The 17,236-nt window shown below is 53.8% G+C and overlaps 1 protein-coding gene across 4 annotated transcripts in view; it reads left to right on the top strand.

Annotated features, from left to right (window-relative positions):
* Positions 1–17,236, top strand: part of FGD3 (FYVE, RhoGEF and PH domain containing 3) — an 87,611-nt gene that overhangs the window by 64,184 nt on the left and 6,191 nt on the right. For all 4 annotated transcript variants that reach the window (XM_037745145.1, XM_017546912.2, XM_017546913.2 and 1 more), the window contains 6 exons: positions 211–303; positions 2,657–2,736; positions 4,623–4,653; positions 5,107–5,214; positions 7,093–7,155; positions 14,749–14,871. In XM_037745145.1, the coding sequence (XP_037601073.1) occupies positions 211–303; positions 2,657–2,736; positions 4,623–4,653; positions 5,107–5,214; positions 7,093–7,155; positions 14,749–14,871 (498 nt within the window). The remainder of the gene's footprint in view (positions 1–210; positions 304–2,656; positions 2,737–4,622; positions 4,654–5,106; positions 5,215–7,092; positions 7,156–14,748; positions 14,872–17,236) is intronic.

The raw sequence follows: 17,236 nt of genomic DNA, 5'->3' as shown, positions 1-17,236 counted from the left end.
AAATGCACAATAAAGCAGCTAGTGACTAGAGTCTCCTCACTGAAAGATTTAACCCTAGTTAAAATTACTGTGCATATCTTTTTAAAAATATTTTTCACTTTATAGCATATTTTTAGAAAAAGAAAAGGATCCAATGTGGGAAGCTCACTGGGGCCCTGGGGGTGGCCTGCAGGCAGCTCCCGTTCCTCACTTGTGCCATCCCTCTTGCAGTTCAACAGCATGATCCTTTACTGTGTGCCCAAACTGCGGCTCATGGGCCAGAAGTTCAGCGTCCGGGAGAAGATGGACATCTCGGGCCTCCAGGTGGGTGAGCTCCTCCCTCTCAAACACGTCCCCCTAGAAGGGACACTGAACAGGGCTGGGGACATCAGGCTCTGGCTACTGGGGCACTTACCTCTGTGCAGCCTGGCAACCCTGCCTGCTTCTCCATGCCACAGACCCTATTTGTGACCAAGGCATTATCTGGGTCCTGGCACCCCGGGCTGGAAGGGCAGGATTCCAGCCTTCTCTGCTTGGCCCACCTGCCATGTTGCTGCCAACTCCCCTCTCTGCAGAGCCTTGGAGGATGCAGGGAGCAGTCAGGATGGCACCAGGACCTGAACTGAACCCTGTCACCTGTGAGGCTAGGATTTGGGGCCCTATTTACAAACCCAAAGATGAAGCTCAGGGTTGCAGGGAGAAATCTGGCTGGGGCGAGGGCCTGCTTCTCTTGCCTGGTTCCTGGGTCCTGAGCTCTTTCCTGTCCTCCTGCACCAGAGCCTGGGGGAGAGTTCTAGGCAGCTTTGTGGCATGGTCCAGAATGACCAATGACCTTTTTCTTTGCTGTCCCCCTGTTCCCAGGGCCTATTCTGTGCCTCATTGCAGTGGGAGTTGGGGGGCTGGAATGGGTCCCCGTCCCCTGTAGGGAGGGCTTTGAATTAATGGGTACTCCAGAAATATTTGCTAAATCAAAATATGTAATCACTTGCTTAATGCCACCAAAAATCCCTTCTTACCTTGACATTCTCTGAATTCGGGTTAAGAAATACTATTAAAATAATGACTGGCTGGGAGTGGTGGTTCATGTAATCTCTTGAACCAGGGAGTCGGAGGTTGCAGTGAGTCGAGATCTCGCCACTACACTCCAGCATGGTAACAGAGTGAGACTTCATCTCAAAAGGAAAAAAAAGTAGTGACTGACTAGGCTGGGGATGGCAGTTTACACCTGTAATCCCAGCACTTTGGAAGGCCGAGGTGGGCGGATCACCTGAGGTCAGGAGTTCAAGACCAGCCTGGCCAACATGGTGAAACCCTGTCTCTACTAAAATACAAAGATTAGCCGGTCGAGGTGGTGTGTGCCTGTAATCCCAGCTATTCCGGAGGCTGAGGCAGGAGAATCCCTTGAACCCAGGAAGTGGAGGTTGCAGTGAGCCAAGATCATACCATTGCACTCCAACCTGGGTTACTCCATCTCAAAAAGAAAAAAAATGACTGACTAGAGAAAATACCTTTTTTTAAAGGTTGTCTTATTATTATTTTTTAATTATTATTTTTGAGACAGGGTCTTGCCCTATCAGCCAACTTGGAATGCAGTGAGCGGCACAAACATAGCTCACCACAGCCTCAACCTCCTGGGCACAAGCAATCATCCTCCCACCTCAGCCTCCCAGGTAGCTGGGACAAGAGGTATGCCCCACCAGGCCTAGCTAATTTTTTATTTTCTATAAAAACATGGTCTCACTATGTTGCCCAGGCTGGTCTCTTAACTCCTGGACTCAAGCGATCCTCCCGCCTCAGCCTCCCAAAGTGCTGGGTTTATAGGCATGAGCCACCACAATTACATGGCTGGCTTTTTATAATAGTGAAAGAAACCACTGTCCTAGTGTTTCTCCATTAAAAAATAATCAGTCATATTTTAATTAGTTTAATATGCTAATACAGAAGTTCTCACCCTGTGTTTAGGGAAAGTCGGGATTCTGGGCATAGCCCAGGGTCTCTATTTCCCTAAAGCCACTGGCTGGCGGTCAGATGGTTCCTGGGGGTTTGGCCTGGGGACTACCAGGAGCCGTCACATGTGCCATGGTCTCTGTGGTCTCATCCCGATGGGAGAGGACGGAATCTGAGGCTGCGGGTCTATGAAGAAGTGACCCCATTTTCATTTGTTCTGGGCATACATTGTTCTATTTACATCTCTAATCTCAGGCCACACCTGCTCTGGGGCTCAGGCATCTGCAGAGTGGCTAAGACCATCCTCACTCTTCTCATCAGATCCCTTTCCCTCCTAAGGGGACATGGCTGCTGTGGGGGCAGTGCCCAGTGGTGCCTGTGGGGAATGACTTGTCTTCAAGTGGGATGGGTGGGAGTGACGTGGGGAGAAGGGCTGACGGGCTGGGTGTTGGAAAGTGGGTTTGGTCAACAGAGTTCCAAGCACAGAAGATGAGCAGTCCCAGCGGTGTCAGAGCAGGACGGGAGGCCCACTGTCCCCAATGGACCAATGCAGCAACCACAGTGACCTGAGCCTCTGCGCCCCTCTCCCTGCAGAACTATGGGGCCACAGGCTCACCTCAGCTACCTCCTCGGGGAAACACTTCTAAGTCAGAGAACATGAGGCTCGAGTTAAGGACCTGCTAAAGTGACCAGCTTGGTTTTGCTTTGTTCTTTGTCCCTGACCCTTCAGGTGCAAGATATCATCAAGCCGAATACTGCACATACATTCATCATAACGGGAAAAAAAAGGTCCCTGGAGCTGCAGACACGGTACGGCACGGGCTGTTTCTAGGGAATGTCTTTAACCTCATGTCTTCTTTTTCTAAACTGAATAACCTTGCAATGTATTTTTATTTATGCATGGGTTCAAGTTTAACAGTACTGTTACCAAAGCACCAGGGTTCTGTCTAGGTCTTGCTGCTCACTGCACGGAAAGCCAACCACCAAGATGGTTATTATATAAGGAAGAAGCTTTAATCTGCTGCAGGGGCCAAGGAGATGGGAACTCCTTCTCAAATCCAGCTCCCTGACCAACTAAAACTAGGAGCTTAAACAGCAGGGGGAAAATGTAACAATGTGTAAGGAAGCAGGAACTAGGGAGAGCAGGAGAAAGCAATCAGGAGAATACGGGGTCTGGGCCTCTCATTGTCTGGATGTGGTGACCTGGTGAGTTTCAGTTCCTTGATGGTTTTTTTTTTTTTAGAAGCATGAAGGTATTTTCTGAGGAAGGAACTCAGATAAAACAAATACTTAGTTTCAAGCTTTAAAATCAGAGGGTCAATTTCAGCCTCTGCCCACCTCCTGTTCAGCATGCCCAGCACATTCTTAGTCCTCTCTCCAGTATCCTTTAGTATTCTCTTTTCTTTTTTTTTGAGATGGAATTTCACGGTTGTTGCCCAGGCTGGAGTGCAGTGGTGCAATCTCGGCTCACTGCAACCTTGGCCTCCCAGGTTCAAGCAGTTCTCCTGCCTCAGCCTCCTGGGTAGCTGGGGTTACAGGCGCGTGCTACCATACCAGGCTAATTTTTTGTTTGGTGAAAACCCAATAGGGTTTCACCATGTTGGCCAGTCTGGTCTTGAACTCCTGACCTCGGGTGATCCACATGCCTGGGCCTCCCAAAGTGCTGGGATTACAGGCATGAGCCACCATGCCCAGCCCCTGCTAGGATTTTCTATGCACAAGCATATATATCTGTGTTTTAAATCATAGATGGCTGTTTACTTGTGTAATGTGCCCTGCATCTTGCTTTCTTTACCTAATTTGTCAAGAATCATCCCATATCTGCACATCGTTCCTAAAACAATATAGTTTTCTTTTCTTTCTTTTTTTTTTTTTGAGACGGAGTCTTGCCCTGTCACCAGGCTGGAGTGGAGTGGTGCAATCTCAGCTCACTGCAACCTCCACCTCCCAGGTTCCAGCAATTCTCCTGCCTCAGCCTCCCAAGTAGCTGGGACTACTGGCACGCAACACCATACCCGGCTATTTTTTTGTATTTTTAGTACAGATGGGGTTTCACCATGTTGGCCAGGATAATCTTGAATTCCTGACCTTGTGTGATCTGCCCACCTAGGCCTCCCAAAGTGCTGAGATTACAGGCATGAGCCACCGCACCAAGCCAGCAACGTAATTTTCCATTGTGATCGTTAACTAGTTCCTGCTGACAAGGACCTGTGCTCCCCCCGAACCTCACCATCACAAGTGGTGCTGCAAGCACTGTCCTTGTTCTTAGGCATTTCTATTGTGTGTAATTATAGCTGTGAGATAGATTGCTGATGTAGAATTGCTGGTCGCAGGGTAGTGCATCTGTTTGAAATACTGCTGGCTGTTGCCACGTTACCCTTTAAGGTGGTGTCAGGCTGTGCTCTGACTGGCCATACATGGGAGTTCTGGTCTCCCACGCTCCACCAACAGTGGGATCTTCATAATGACCCATTCATGGTCCAAGGAGGCATTGATGTACAGCCACTGCAGAGAGCTCTGCGTGGCTCACCTGACCCCACCAGGCGACGAGTGTTTTGGGGCCCTTGGGGTCAATCTTCCAATCCGTTGAAAAGCCAGTGTGTGGCTCAGGGGTGTGCTGCAGGGCTGAGAAAGGGCTGCTCATTTAGAGTCAGTATCCAAGACTGGATTAATACAAGATTGTTTTGGTTTTATAGGACAGAGGAAGAGAAGAAAGAATGGATTCAGGTGAAGCTTCTAAAGTTGTAAAGTAACCAAATGACCAAGTGATTGAGCAGTAAGGCCATTCATTTTGGGGCAGAGGGTGGGGGCCCTGGCCTCCGGGACTGCCGGCCCTGTGCCCTACCCCACAGGGATGCAGTGAACACACTGTGCCTTCATGAGCACCTTCAGATGCCACAAGCCTTTCAACCCATTGATTTGTTTGAGGCCCCCAAAGAAACATGAATGGGCCTGGTGGAGTCACAGGCCAGGTTCTCTGCTCGGGGTGGATCTCCTCAATCTGGACATCTCCAAGGGGAGCCCGCATCATTGGTAGGGGGAAGGGAGATGGCCAGTAGCCTGGGCATTGTCCTGGGAACGCCAGGACGCGTCCTCGGGACAGAGGCAGGTGCGTCTCTCCTGCGCGCAGCGTCCTCCCACAGCCCTTGATGGCCCTTGCTGTTGTGTTGCTGTGTCCAGATCCTCCAGGCCACCATCGAGAAGCACAAGCAGAACAGCGAGACCTTCAAGGCTTTCGGTGGTACCTTCAGCCAGGATGAGGACCCCAGCCTCTCTCCAGACGCACCTGTGAGTCAGTGGCCTGGGGCGCAGTGGGACCATCGGGACCGGCTGCCTGCTGGGAGCAAAAGGCCCTGCTCTCTCGGGGGGCAGCTTGGTCCCCAGGCTTTCCTCCTGCTGCACCGGGGACCAGGACAGCAGGCGCTCCTTTGAATTAAAAGAAAAAACTTCAGACAAATTAAATTTAACAATTTAATTGAGCGAACAACTATTTGTGGATGAAACAGCACCCCCACTCCCTCTGCTTCCCAGTAACCCCTGAATCCAGAATAGATCCAGAGGAGCCCCCTGTGCTGCTTCCTGGTCGGAGAAGATTCATGGATAGAAAAGGGAAACTGAGGCACAGAAACAGCTGGATTGGTTATAGCTCCACGTTTGCTGTATTTGAACATGGTTTGAACAGTTGGCCATCTTTCCATGGCAACTTCAGGCTGAACTTAATTTCACCCCACCCATCCTCCACTAAAGGCCCACTGCAGCCTGCTGCGCCCCAGGCCCATGGTCAGTGCCCAGGTGGGCGGGAAAGCAGGATGCGGGCATGGAGGAAGCACTCCTGCATGACCTGCTTCGTTGTCTAGTGCCTTCTGCACAGCATCGTCCACACCAAGGGCTGTTACATCATCCCCGTGGAAACTGAGTCTCGGAGAAGCTCGGTGACATGCCCAGGCCATGGGTGGTGGAACCAGCGTCACAGGGCCGTGGTGCACTGCCTGCACACCACTCTGTCTGGCCCAGCACAGCCCATGACTGCAGACCCCTTTCTGTGGTTGTGTTTTCTCCCCAGTGCCCCCGTGCCCTGGGAGATGGTGGCTCAGAGCCCGCTGGGGGAAGCAGTGAGAGCATCTCACTCCCCATCCGATGCAGAACTGCCCCAAGGGGGATTTCATGTGGAGACTTGAGCTGGGCAAGAGGCAGGACTACAGGGTCCTTGGCAGGAGGCCTGGCCAGGGAGTCAGGGCTGCAGCCTCCGGGCCAAGCCCCTCTTCCCTGGCACTTCCCTGGAGTCAGGGAGAAAGGATTGGGTGAGGAGCCCAATCTCTGCCCACTGCAAGGAAGGCCCTGGAGCCGCTGGCTCTGGACAAGGCATAGGTGTTGGGGAGGCACCCAGGAGAGACCATGCTCTGAGCCCTGTGCCAGGCCCTCCGCTCCAGCCTTCACGGGAGCACCAGGCATGACTCAGAGTGAGGGTGCCCCAACTCTCACCACCTGGCCCTGACCCCACAGGCCTGAATCCCAACTCCAGGCTGGCTCTGCCCTCCCTGCCAGCTCCAGGGGCCTGCCTGGCACAGCCCACCTCCCCCATACCCACTTCATATTTGCATCAAGTCCACTAGGTTTTTTCTGTTTTCTGCACTTACTTTGTAAGAACTTTGCACCATCCAGTAAGGAAGATTCTGGGACTGCCTTGAGTGGAGGTGACCTGGGAACATGAGCTACTGAGCTGAGCCTGGCTGTCCTCAAAGCTGGCCAAGCCCTTTCTGTCCAGAGGCTGAACCCAGAGCCTCACTCTGCTGAGAAAGTGGGGGGCTGCAGAGCATCCCCATAAGGATCCGTGGAGGATGAGAAAGAACACAAAGGGGCCCTCCTCACCCACTGGGTGACTTGGTGTGAATTAGAGCTCCTGATCAGGGCGGGCCATAGGGAGACATCACCCACTAGCCACCTACCACACTGGGAGATGCCCCTTCTAGGAGAGGCCTCTAGCTCAGGCAGCCCCAAGGAGGGAGCAGCTTCCCCAGAGACATAGCCAATCCTAGGCCTGGGAATTCCTTTCCTGAGCCTGCCCTCCACACACGGAGGTGCTGGGGGCTTCAGGAACAGTACCCCCACTGTACAGGGTTACGTGGCCCTGGAATCGCCTCTTACTCGACCTCTGTATCCTTCCAGATCACGAGCACCAGCCCTGTGGAGCCCGTGATGACCAATGAAGGCAGCGGGGCTGTGGCAGGGGTGAGTGACCCGTGCTCAGCAGTCAGCAGGGGTGAAGGGCGGCGGGGGGTCGGACCAGGGTGACCTGTAGGGAAGATGGAAAAGGAGGGTCAGACTGGGTCCTCCTGGAGGCCGAGGGCTGAGGGGCCAGCCTGCCCTGCTCACTGTGACTGGGGGCCTGATTGTGCAGAGGTGAAGCTGTGTCAGAGACCAGGCGCTGGTGACTGCATGGTCACTGCAGGGGACTCTGTAAGGCAGGCACATGGGGGCCTGTCAGTGTGGGGATGTCCATTACCTGGTAGGAGGTGGTCACACAGCTGTGCACACATGTGAGAATCCTCTGAGCTCTAAGTGAACATTTATGCTCTTCACATGTGTGAATCATCCCATAAAGCGTGCATTAACAGCACAAGGACCCTTAGGCGGCTCGGTAATGCAGAAGACCGCTTAGTCCTTCGCCCCAAGCTGCGGCCAGGGAGGCCTGGGTCTCCCTGCCTCGCCCCATCTGTGTTCTTGTGTGCCTTACGGCAGCCAGCACGCAAGGGTGCTGCTCCGGGCCAGGCGGGCTGTGTCCGTGTGCCCGCCTGCCAGGGACATGCCGTGGGAACTGGGATGAGGCCCGCCTCTCTCCGTTTAATCTGGGAAGTTAAAGAGGATGAGGGCTGAGAGCGTCTGTACCTGGAGCCGCCCTCCTTGCCCAGGCCTGGCACTTGCCAACGCTGATAGCAACGTCACCCTGGAGCACCCCAGTGTGGCTGCTGCACCCAAAAGTGGGGAGGCGGTTCTCCAGGTGCCTCGCCGCACCCGTGCTGTGCGGGCTCAGGAATGACGTGGCCCCAGATGGCTGCCCCAGCCCCACCCCAGATGGGTCTGTCCAGGTGGGCTGGCTGCTAGCCGGCCCCTCCCATGACCCGAGCTTTACCAGGTCCCACCCATCATGATCTGGGCTGGCCAGGCCTTGGGAAACCAGGAAGAAACTGAGGAGACCTTGGGATGGATGTAGCGCCTCAGGGGCAGGATGGAGTGCGGAGGCGTGGGGGGACTTCCAAATACATCCCAACGGGCAAGAGGAGAGACCCCGGATTCGCGAAGCACAGCAACCTGGCCTCTGCGGAGCAGACAGGCACCCTGAAGGGACATCTTATTATTATTATTTGAGATGGAATTTCACTCTTGTTGCTCAGGTTGGGGTACAATAGCACGATCTTGGCTCACCACAACTTCTGCCTCCCAGGTTCAAGTGATTCTCCTACCTCCGCCTCCCGAGTATCTGGGATTATAGGCATATGCTACCACGCCTGGCTAATTTTTTTTTGTATTTTTAGTAGAAACAAGGTTTCTCCATATTGGTCAGGCTGGTCTTGAACTCCTGACCTCAGGTGATCCGCCCAAAGTGCTGGGATTACAAGCATGAGCCAACACGCCCAGCCAGGACATCTTATTAACACTGAAATGAGAAATCTGACATGGGGCAGGCATCCTGGGGGAAGTGGTCCCCTGGCTGCCTAGGAGAGAATCTCCTCTCCCTCGTCTCTTCTTCTGTCTGACCTCACCTGGCTTTCTGGCCATCCTCCCCTGAGATGCCCTGGGCTCCCCTTGCCCTGCAAGGCCCCAGGGCCTTGACACCTGCTATTTGCTCTGTCCAAGTTTATAAAGCCCCGTAGCCTGCCTCGGGGGCCCCTGATAAAAATATCTCAATGACAGGAATCCGCCCATCAGCAACTTTTTGTATTGCCAAACTGCAAGTGTGAGGCTGGCTGCGCTCCAGACCCACAGAGCTCTTCAGTCCCCTTTCTGGAGCATTTAGGAAAGTTAGGAAAAGCAATGTGTACTCAGGCTATGAGTGCAGCCACACAAGTGTGAGCTGCCCACAGCAGGCACAATCGAAGGGCCCCGGTGGGGACGGGACAGCCCACACCCGTGTGTGAGGCACTGCCTGATCAGCCCCGCTTCCCACAGCCAGGGCAGGCATCCCCGACAGTCTCCATGGTGATGCCCTGGCACGGAGCGCTGCCTCCCACCCGCACAGCTCACATAAGGAGTGAACTGGGCTGGCCTCTGCCCAATGACCCTCCATGTCCAGCCCTGGGCCGTGGGCCAGGCCTGTGGCGTCATCCATGATCACTGTCCCGCTGCAGAGGCATCAAGGCTCAGTGAGAGCCACCCGTCCTTTGTGAGTGCATCTGTCCCGGGTGTGAGTCCACAGGCCCTGGAGAGGCAACTTCAGTGCCTGGGGGAGGCAGGGAAGCAGAAGTGGGTGGAGGCCACGTCTTGAGGGAGGCCCTGGGTGGGCAGGACCTGGGCTGGTTGTAGGAACAGCAGGATCCCAGGCCTCGCTGAGGGATCGCTCTTCTCAGGGGCATCTGAGTGTGGGACAGGGTCCCAGGAAGGCTAACCCTGGGTTGGTGCTTAGACAGGAGAGTGTTCTAGCTGGAAGAACCTGCAAGGCCATGGTTTAAAATGTTGTAACCTGCGGAAAGTCACAGCTTGGAGGTGGCCTTGGAGCAGGGCTTTGACCAGTGCCTCCTCTCCAGCCTCACTTGGCTCTGGGCAGAGAGATCAGAGAAGCTGCCAGGCACTGCCAGCCACACAGGTGCTGCCCCTATTGGCCACCTGCCTCCTTCACAGGAGAGAAGGTAACAGGGGCTCAGGGCCTGCCGGGCCAGGCCGTGGCCAGCAGACCCCGCTGTGCCTCAATGGGTGCACCCAGCTGGGTGGACAGTGCCGCCTGCCCCATTCCCTTTACTTCCTCAGCCTCCCCAGGTTCTGCAGCAGCCCGGAGAAGCCTGGCACTCAGGGTCACAATTCCAGTTCCAGTCTCTCGTCTCTGTCCCTTTACCCACACCGAGCCAGGGCAGGGCCCACGACAGACCACCAAACAACAGCACGGCTCCAGCGCAGGGCCTCCCTGCGCCCAGTGGATGTGGCCTGGCTGCCCTGTGTTCCTCACTGTGTCCCCCTGTGAGCAAAAGAGTTGAGACATGGTGGGAGCTGTCAAGCTCCGTGTCTGTGTTGAGCTGCATGGGGCTAATGGGGTGTGGCGGACATGATACTCTGCGCGTTTGCCAAAGCACTCAAAAGCAAGTCAGTTCTCACATCGGCAACAGTGATTTTGGCTACAGTATACCAAACTTAAACTTACTTCCTGAGCCTCAATTTCTTCTGTCTATTTCCTGTAAGCCCCTTTCCTAACAGAAGCTACACCCAAGCCAGGAAGTTTTGCAAGGGGCCTTGCAGAATTCAAGCATTGAGTTGCTCTTAACAGAAACACAAAACGTCAGAGTCCAAAAGGTCTCTTAGGGCCTCAGACCCACCGTGGGTGACACGTGGACCCCTCCAAGGTCCCAGTGAGGCATCTAAGGGCACCCTTGACAGGGCAGTGCCAGGGCTCTTCCCAGGCACTGCCCCTCCCCACAATGCTGGAGCTGCCCCTCCTGGGACGAGGCCCTGCCCTGTGTCCACCCTCGGGCTCCAGAGCAGGGCAGTCAGCAAGGAGCGGAGGCGTCAGCCCAGCCACCGCCCTCCTGTTGGAACAGCCCCAGGGAGTGCCTGTGCCCCACCGCCAGCGCCCCCTGCTGGGTCATTTCTAGCATCTGATGAAACTGACTCGGTTCCATCAGGGCCACTGACTGGGCTCTGATTCTGTGTGACCCAGCTGTGCCCCCAGTTCCTGGAGGGGACAGCTCCATTGGCCCTTGGTGGAGACCACTCTCTGGGTCAACACTGGTGTGTTTTGGGCACTTAGGAGGATTAAGTCCCTCGGTCAGAAACTGAGAAAGCCACAGTTCTCCATGTTCCTGGAGAGACTTGGGCCCAGATTTTCTGATATGCCGACGTCCACAACGAAAACCTGAGCTCCCTTCTTTGGGCCCACCTGCATGGCCGCTTCGTCCACACAGGGGTGTGTGCATGGCCATGGCCGAGAGACCGTCCCTGGCAAGAGGCCCCTCAGCCACTGGCTCATGCCTACAAATTCAGCCGCACCTTGATGATGGGAACTGGAGGGTTGACCTCGGTGGGCCGCGAGCCTCAGCTCCGTGGGAGCTGGTGCAGGGTCAGGACCCACCCCAGGTGCTCAGCTCAGCTCCGTAGCTGGGAAGATTTGGCAGATAAAGGAAGCCAGTGGGACTCCCGGCGCTGCCCCAGCCGTGGGCCACACTTGCTGCTTCCAGAATTGTCCTCTGTTCCTTCACTGGGACGTGGTCCCCTTGGTCCTCAGAGGCCAAGCTCTGGCTGTGCACCCAGCCCTGAGGCAACGTGCTCTCCCACATGGCTGTTCTTTGCTCTTCCAGGCCCCCGCTGCCCCTGACCCATGGGCACATCCTGTGCTATTCCTAGCTGCAATGCAGTGCTACCCCTGGGTGCTGTGGCAGGGGTCCGCCTTCCGGGGTCCCCAAGAGCAGGCAGTTGTGGGCTGAAGTGCACATCGGGACCGCCGTTCCATCCATCTCTCCCACTTTCCAGCCTCTCCGGGTGCTCACCTGGAGAACAGTTTTTTGCTGCGAGGTCTGTGATGCCCATTCCCCACCTAGTGTGCTTGGAGCCCCCACTGTGGTCTTAAGTATGAGAGAAACTGCAGAGGGAGCCCAGGCCGCCTCACACCTGTGTCTTTGGAGCCAGGCCCATTCAACAGAGGTGCTGGGGTCTGCGGCACAGCAAGTGAGCATCCCTGTTACCCTCAAAGGAGCCAGCCCTGCCTTTGGGCTCCTGTGCCAAGCACTGGTGGGCACTGGTGGGCACTGGTGGGACCTGCAGGTGGGCCACTGAAGGGAGACCACAGACCAAGCCACACAGCTGGAAGTGCCAGCCAGAATTTGCACGGGGGCACTAGTATGAGTTTGTTGGGGCTGCCAGGACAAAATACCACCTGGAGGCTGAAGTTTGAGATCAGAGTGTGGGCAGGGTTGGTTTCTCCTGAAGCCTCTCCTTGGCTTGGAGATGGCAGTTGCCTCCCTATGTCCACACACGGTCTTCCCTCTATGTCTCCGTGTCCTCATCTCCTCTTATAAAGACACCAGTAAGAGTGAATTGGCCCAGCCTAAGACCTCATTTTAACTTAATGTCACTTTAAACGCCCTGTCTCCAAATACAGTCACATTCAGAGATTTTGGGAATTAAATTTTCAACATGTGAATTTGCACGGGGACACAGTTCAGCCCATCCCAGCCTCCAATGCTTATGCCCAATCTGAGCCACCCCTCTCTGGCTCCCTCATCCTCAACCAGTTAAGTTCGCCTTTTTCTTTTTTTTATTATTATTAGTTTTTGAGTTGGGATCTTGCTGTGTTGCCCGGGCTGGAGTGCAGTGGTGGGGGTCACAACTCACTACAACTTCAACCTTCTAGGCTCAAGCGATCCTCCCACCTAAGCCCCTGAAACGTGGGACTACAGGCACGTGCCACCACATTGGCTAATTTTTTGAATTTTTGTACAGACGTGGTCTCATGTTGCCCAGACTGGTCTCAAGCTCCTGCCCTCAACCCTCCCGCCTCAGCCTCCCAAAGTGCTGGGATTACAGACGCGAGCCACCGCGCCTGGCCCTCTTTCTCCTTAAACATGAAGAGTTTATGTCAAAGGTTTTTAGCGTATGTTGTTTAGCATTTTCCTGCGGCGATTTTGGACCCACACAAGTGGGGATAACTGCAGTGAGCCTCCCTCCTCAGCTCCAGAAACCTCAGCCTGGTGCTGTTCTTGCGACCCCTTGGCCCCCCAGCCCTGCCACACACACATGATTCTGCTCTCTGTAATATTTTAAAGTACATCCAGACCTCTCTTTATTTATTCTGCTCCGCCATACTAATGGTAAGCTTATTTTAGGTAGTTTTCTTTGTTTTCTTACTTTTTTTCTGCAATGAAGTCTCCTCTTTTGTCAGGCTAGAGTACAATAGCACAGTCTTGGCTCACTGCAACCTCTGCCTCCTGGGTTCAAGCGATTCTTTTGCCTCAGCCTCCCAAGTAGCTGGGATTATAGGCATGTGCCAACACACCCAGCTAATTTTTGTATTTTTAGTAGAGATGGGGTTTCACCATGTTGGCCAGGCTGGTCTCAAACTCCTGACCTTGTGATCCGCCTGCCTCAGCCTCCCAAAGTGCTGGGATTACAGGTGTGAGCCACCATGCCCAGCCAGTAGTTTTCTTTTAAACAGAATAACAACCACCCCAGGCTTCAGTTCCCTGACTGCGCACTGGAGGGGTGGAGATAAACGTTTCTAGCCGCAGCTCCAGCTCTGACACCCTGGGGAACTCATACTCATCTTTGCCTTTTTCTAAAGTCTTCTTAACGGGGTTTTCTGTGTCCATGGCAGAGTGTCTCAAGGGAGGCGCTTCCTCCCCAGAGAGGAAATGCTGGATGCCAGCCAAGCTTCAAAAGCCCAGGAAGTCATTTTATCAAATGATGGGGCCTTTCCAGGAGTTATAGGCCATTGTAACGTGAAGGGGTAATTAGCAGCTTGCCAAACGTAGTCAAGGTTTTCTGTACCGTGGTGAGGCTTAGGGCCCAGGAAGCAGTCACTCAGCCCTTTTTACAGGTAAGGAAACAGGCTCAGGGAGGAGAGGTGATGGCCATCCAGTGTCTCATGACTGACAGCAGGCAGCAGCCTGGGGTTTGTCCACCTTGCACTGTTCATAATCAGACAGGGAAGCCAGGGCTCGGCTGGGCGGCCCCAGGCTAGACCTGCTCCTGCCTCCACACCCCCCTCCTCTGTAGGCAGTTCAGGCAGCAACAGGAGACACAGGGGAGTACAGCCCCTGCTCCTGGTCTCTGCTCTTCATGATGTCCTCACATGTCCTCCCAGATTTACTTATTTATTGTTTTCTTGAGACAGAGCCTTGCTCTGTCACCCAGGCTGGAGTGCAGTGGTGTGATCTCGACTCACCGCCTCCCGGATTGAAGTGATTCTTCTGCCTCAGCCTCACGAGTAGTTGGGACTACAGGCACCTGCCACCACGCCCAGCTATTTTTTGTATTTTTTTAAGTAGAAATGGGGTTTTACCATGTTGGCCAGGCTGGTCTACTCCTGACCTCGAGTGATCCACCTGCCTCAGCCTCCCAGAGTGCCAGGATTGCAGGCATAAGCCACCGCACCTGGCCTCCCCAGATGTTGCCATGCCGTCTGCACACGCAGGCATGTGGGTGCACACCTATATTCATCCATGTGGCGTGCTGACAGGGTATGCGCCCCCAGTGCCCAGCACAGAGCAGGTGTGTGGCCACATGGTCCGGGTCGCAGGCAGGGATGCCCCCTCCCCAGGGCTGAAGGCCGTGGCTGTGCTGCCTCCCGCCCATCCTAGTAAGCGCCGTGTTCCTCCAGCTGTGGCTCCTTTCAGTAGTTTTTCAGATGCATCAGAAACAGTCATTGGCCAAGTTGTTCCAAACATGAAGATCTTGATCCACTTACAGTCTTTACTTGGTGCAGTGGGCATGGGCAGCCGCTGGGGGCTGAGGTGGGAAGAGACTCGGCGGACTTGGCTCTTCACTTCATCGCCTTTTGCATGTTTTGCTTTTTGCCTCGAGCCTGTGCTGCTTCTACAGCCACGAGAGCTGCCCCTCCACCACCGTATGGGGCAGGGTGCACACATGACTCGGAAGTGACGGCACCTGTTTGCCTCCTTGCAGCTCGAGCCGAGAAAACTATCCTGTAAGACCAGACGTGACAAGGAGAAGCAGGGCTGTAAGAGCTGCGGTGAGACCTTCAACTCCATCACCAAGAGGAGGCATCACTGCAAGCTGTGTGGGGCGGTGAGTCCTGGGAGAGAGGAACAGGGACAGGGGCCACCCTGCCCTGACAGCAGCTGAGTCCTCACCAGCAGCACATCAGCTCTGCAGAAGGGCTTCCAGATCCTGGCTCATGGACATGGATGCCCTTGAGTGCAAAACTGTCCTGTCCAAAGTAGAATCTAATCACTTTTCTCTGGTCAGCTCTGGTGCTTAACAAACACTCACTGTGATTGAAAAAGTGCTATATTTGGAACCACAGAACCCCTAGCTGGGTGACCTTGAGAACAAGGAGATGATACCGCTAGTTCCTTGCAAGGAGAATTGGAGGCGGGTGAAGTGTGGCTGTGCTGGGAGCTCCTACTGCTGGCCTTTGCCCCAGCACTCCAGTGGTGCTGAAGGCATGCTGGGTCCGTGTGATGAGGCAATGCCTCCGACTGGTGGCCCAAGTGCACACATCTCCATTACCCTCACTCCAAAGCCTTTCCTCCTGAGAATGGAGAACATTCAATGCTTAATATTGAATGTAAAAGTATCCCTGAGGAAGGAACTGATAAATAAGTATCTTTAGGTTGAGATTAAAGTTGAATCTGTGTTAGCAAGTGGATCTCAGCATAGAATGCTTTGGAGGTATTTTTCCAAAGGGTGCCAGCAACCTGTGCCTGGAGTGGTTGGTGTTACTTGTCACACCTTTGTGACATGGTGGGGAGCAGCAAGGGGAGAGGAATAAGTGGATGAGTCTTGGAAGGATAGGTGATGGATGGATGGGTGGGTAGAAGGATGAGTGGATGGAGAGGTGGGTGAGTAGATAGGTAGACGGATGCACGGATGGTTGGATGGATGGATGGATGGGGAGTGGATGAATGGATGAGGAGATAGATGGATGAATGGATGAGGAGATGGATGGATGAATGAGTGAATGCATGAGATGGATGGTTGGATGGGGAGATGGATGGATGGATGGGGAGATGGATGGTTAGATGAGGAGATGGATGAATGGGGAGATGGATGAATGGATGGATGGATGGGGAGATGGATGGATGGATGGTGGGGAGTAGATGAATGGATGAGGAGATGGATGGAGGGATGAATGGGGAGATGGATGGATGGATGGAGGGGAGATGGATGGATGGATGGTATGGAGTGGACGAATGGATGAGGAGGAGATGGATGGATGGATGAGTGAATGGATAAGGAGATGGATGGATAGATGGATAGGTGGGTAGTTAAATGGCATATGGAAGTATGAATGGAAGTGGATATATAGGAAGTATAGAGGGATGACTGCAGAATGGATGGATGGATGAATAGATGAATAGTTTGATGGCATACAGAAGTACGGATGGATGAGTGGATGAAGGATAAATGGTGGAGGATGGATAAATGAATGGGTGGATGGATGGATGAATAGATAACTGGATAATGAATGGGTGGATGGATGGGTGGGTGGGTGGATGAATGGATGATGGATGGATGGATGGATGGATGGATGGATGAATGGATGGGCAGCCAAGTGGAAAATGTGATCTGTACCTGTTAAAGAATTCTCGACCAGGTATGGTGGCTCACGCCTGTAACCCCAGCACTTCAGGAGACCGAGCTGGGCGGATCATGAGGTCAGGAATTCAAGACCATCCTGGCCAACATGGTGAAACCCCATCTCTACTAAAAATACAAAAAATTAGCTGGGTGTGGTGGTGCACACCTGTAATCCCAGCTACTTGGGAGGCTGAGGCAGGAGAATTGCTTGAACATGGGAGGTGGAGATTGCAGTGAGCCAAGATTGCGCCACTGCACTTCAGCCTGGTGACAGATCAAGACTGTCTCAAAAAAAAAAAAAAAAAGAATTCTCATTTTGGGGCCCATACTGTGCTTTAGAATTGAGGGATTTAACTCAAACCAGGTTTCCCCATCAGACCTGATGGGACTCTGTTGCTTTAAGAACCATCCTCAGAATACATGTCCAGGCCCCTGCTCCAGGCTTCAGGCTTCGTGACTACTCAAGATCAGAAGCTGTGGCTTCTGTTAACCTTCCTTGGAGCGAGCGTCCTCATGGCCAACCTGGACTTCCCTGCACAGCAGAGGTGGCGTGGTGCCCCCAGTGACGTCACTGCAACTCCGTGCCAGCCTGCTGGTGCTCAGCTTGGTTTTCATTGCCTTGCTTTGCCCAGTATTCCTGCTTCCTCATAGAAGAAGTGATTGAGAAAAGAAAAATTCCAAAAGTAAAATTCCCATAAAAGTAGGACTCCAGAGGCCAGGAGTGGTGGCTCACGCCTATAATCCCAGCACTTTGGGAGGCCGAGGTAGGTAGATCACCAGGTCAAGAGATCGAGGCCATCCTGGTCAACATGGTGAAACTCCATCTCTACTGAAAATACAAAAATTAGCT

This window comes from Cebus imitator, unplaced genomic scaffold, assembly GCF_001604975.1.
Source record: "Cebus imitator isolate Cc_AM_T3 unplaced genomic scaffold, Cebus_imitator-1.0 Scaffold192, whole genome shotgun sequence".
NCBI classification, from domain to species: domain Eukaryota; kingdom Metazoa; phylum Chordata; class Mammalia; order Primates; family Cebidae; genus Cebus; species Cebus imitator.
The sequence above is the reverse complement of the archived record's forward strand: the minus strand, read 5'-3'. Positions and strand labels throughout refer to the sequence as shown.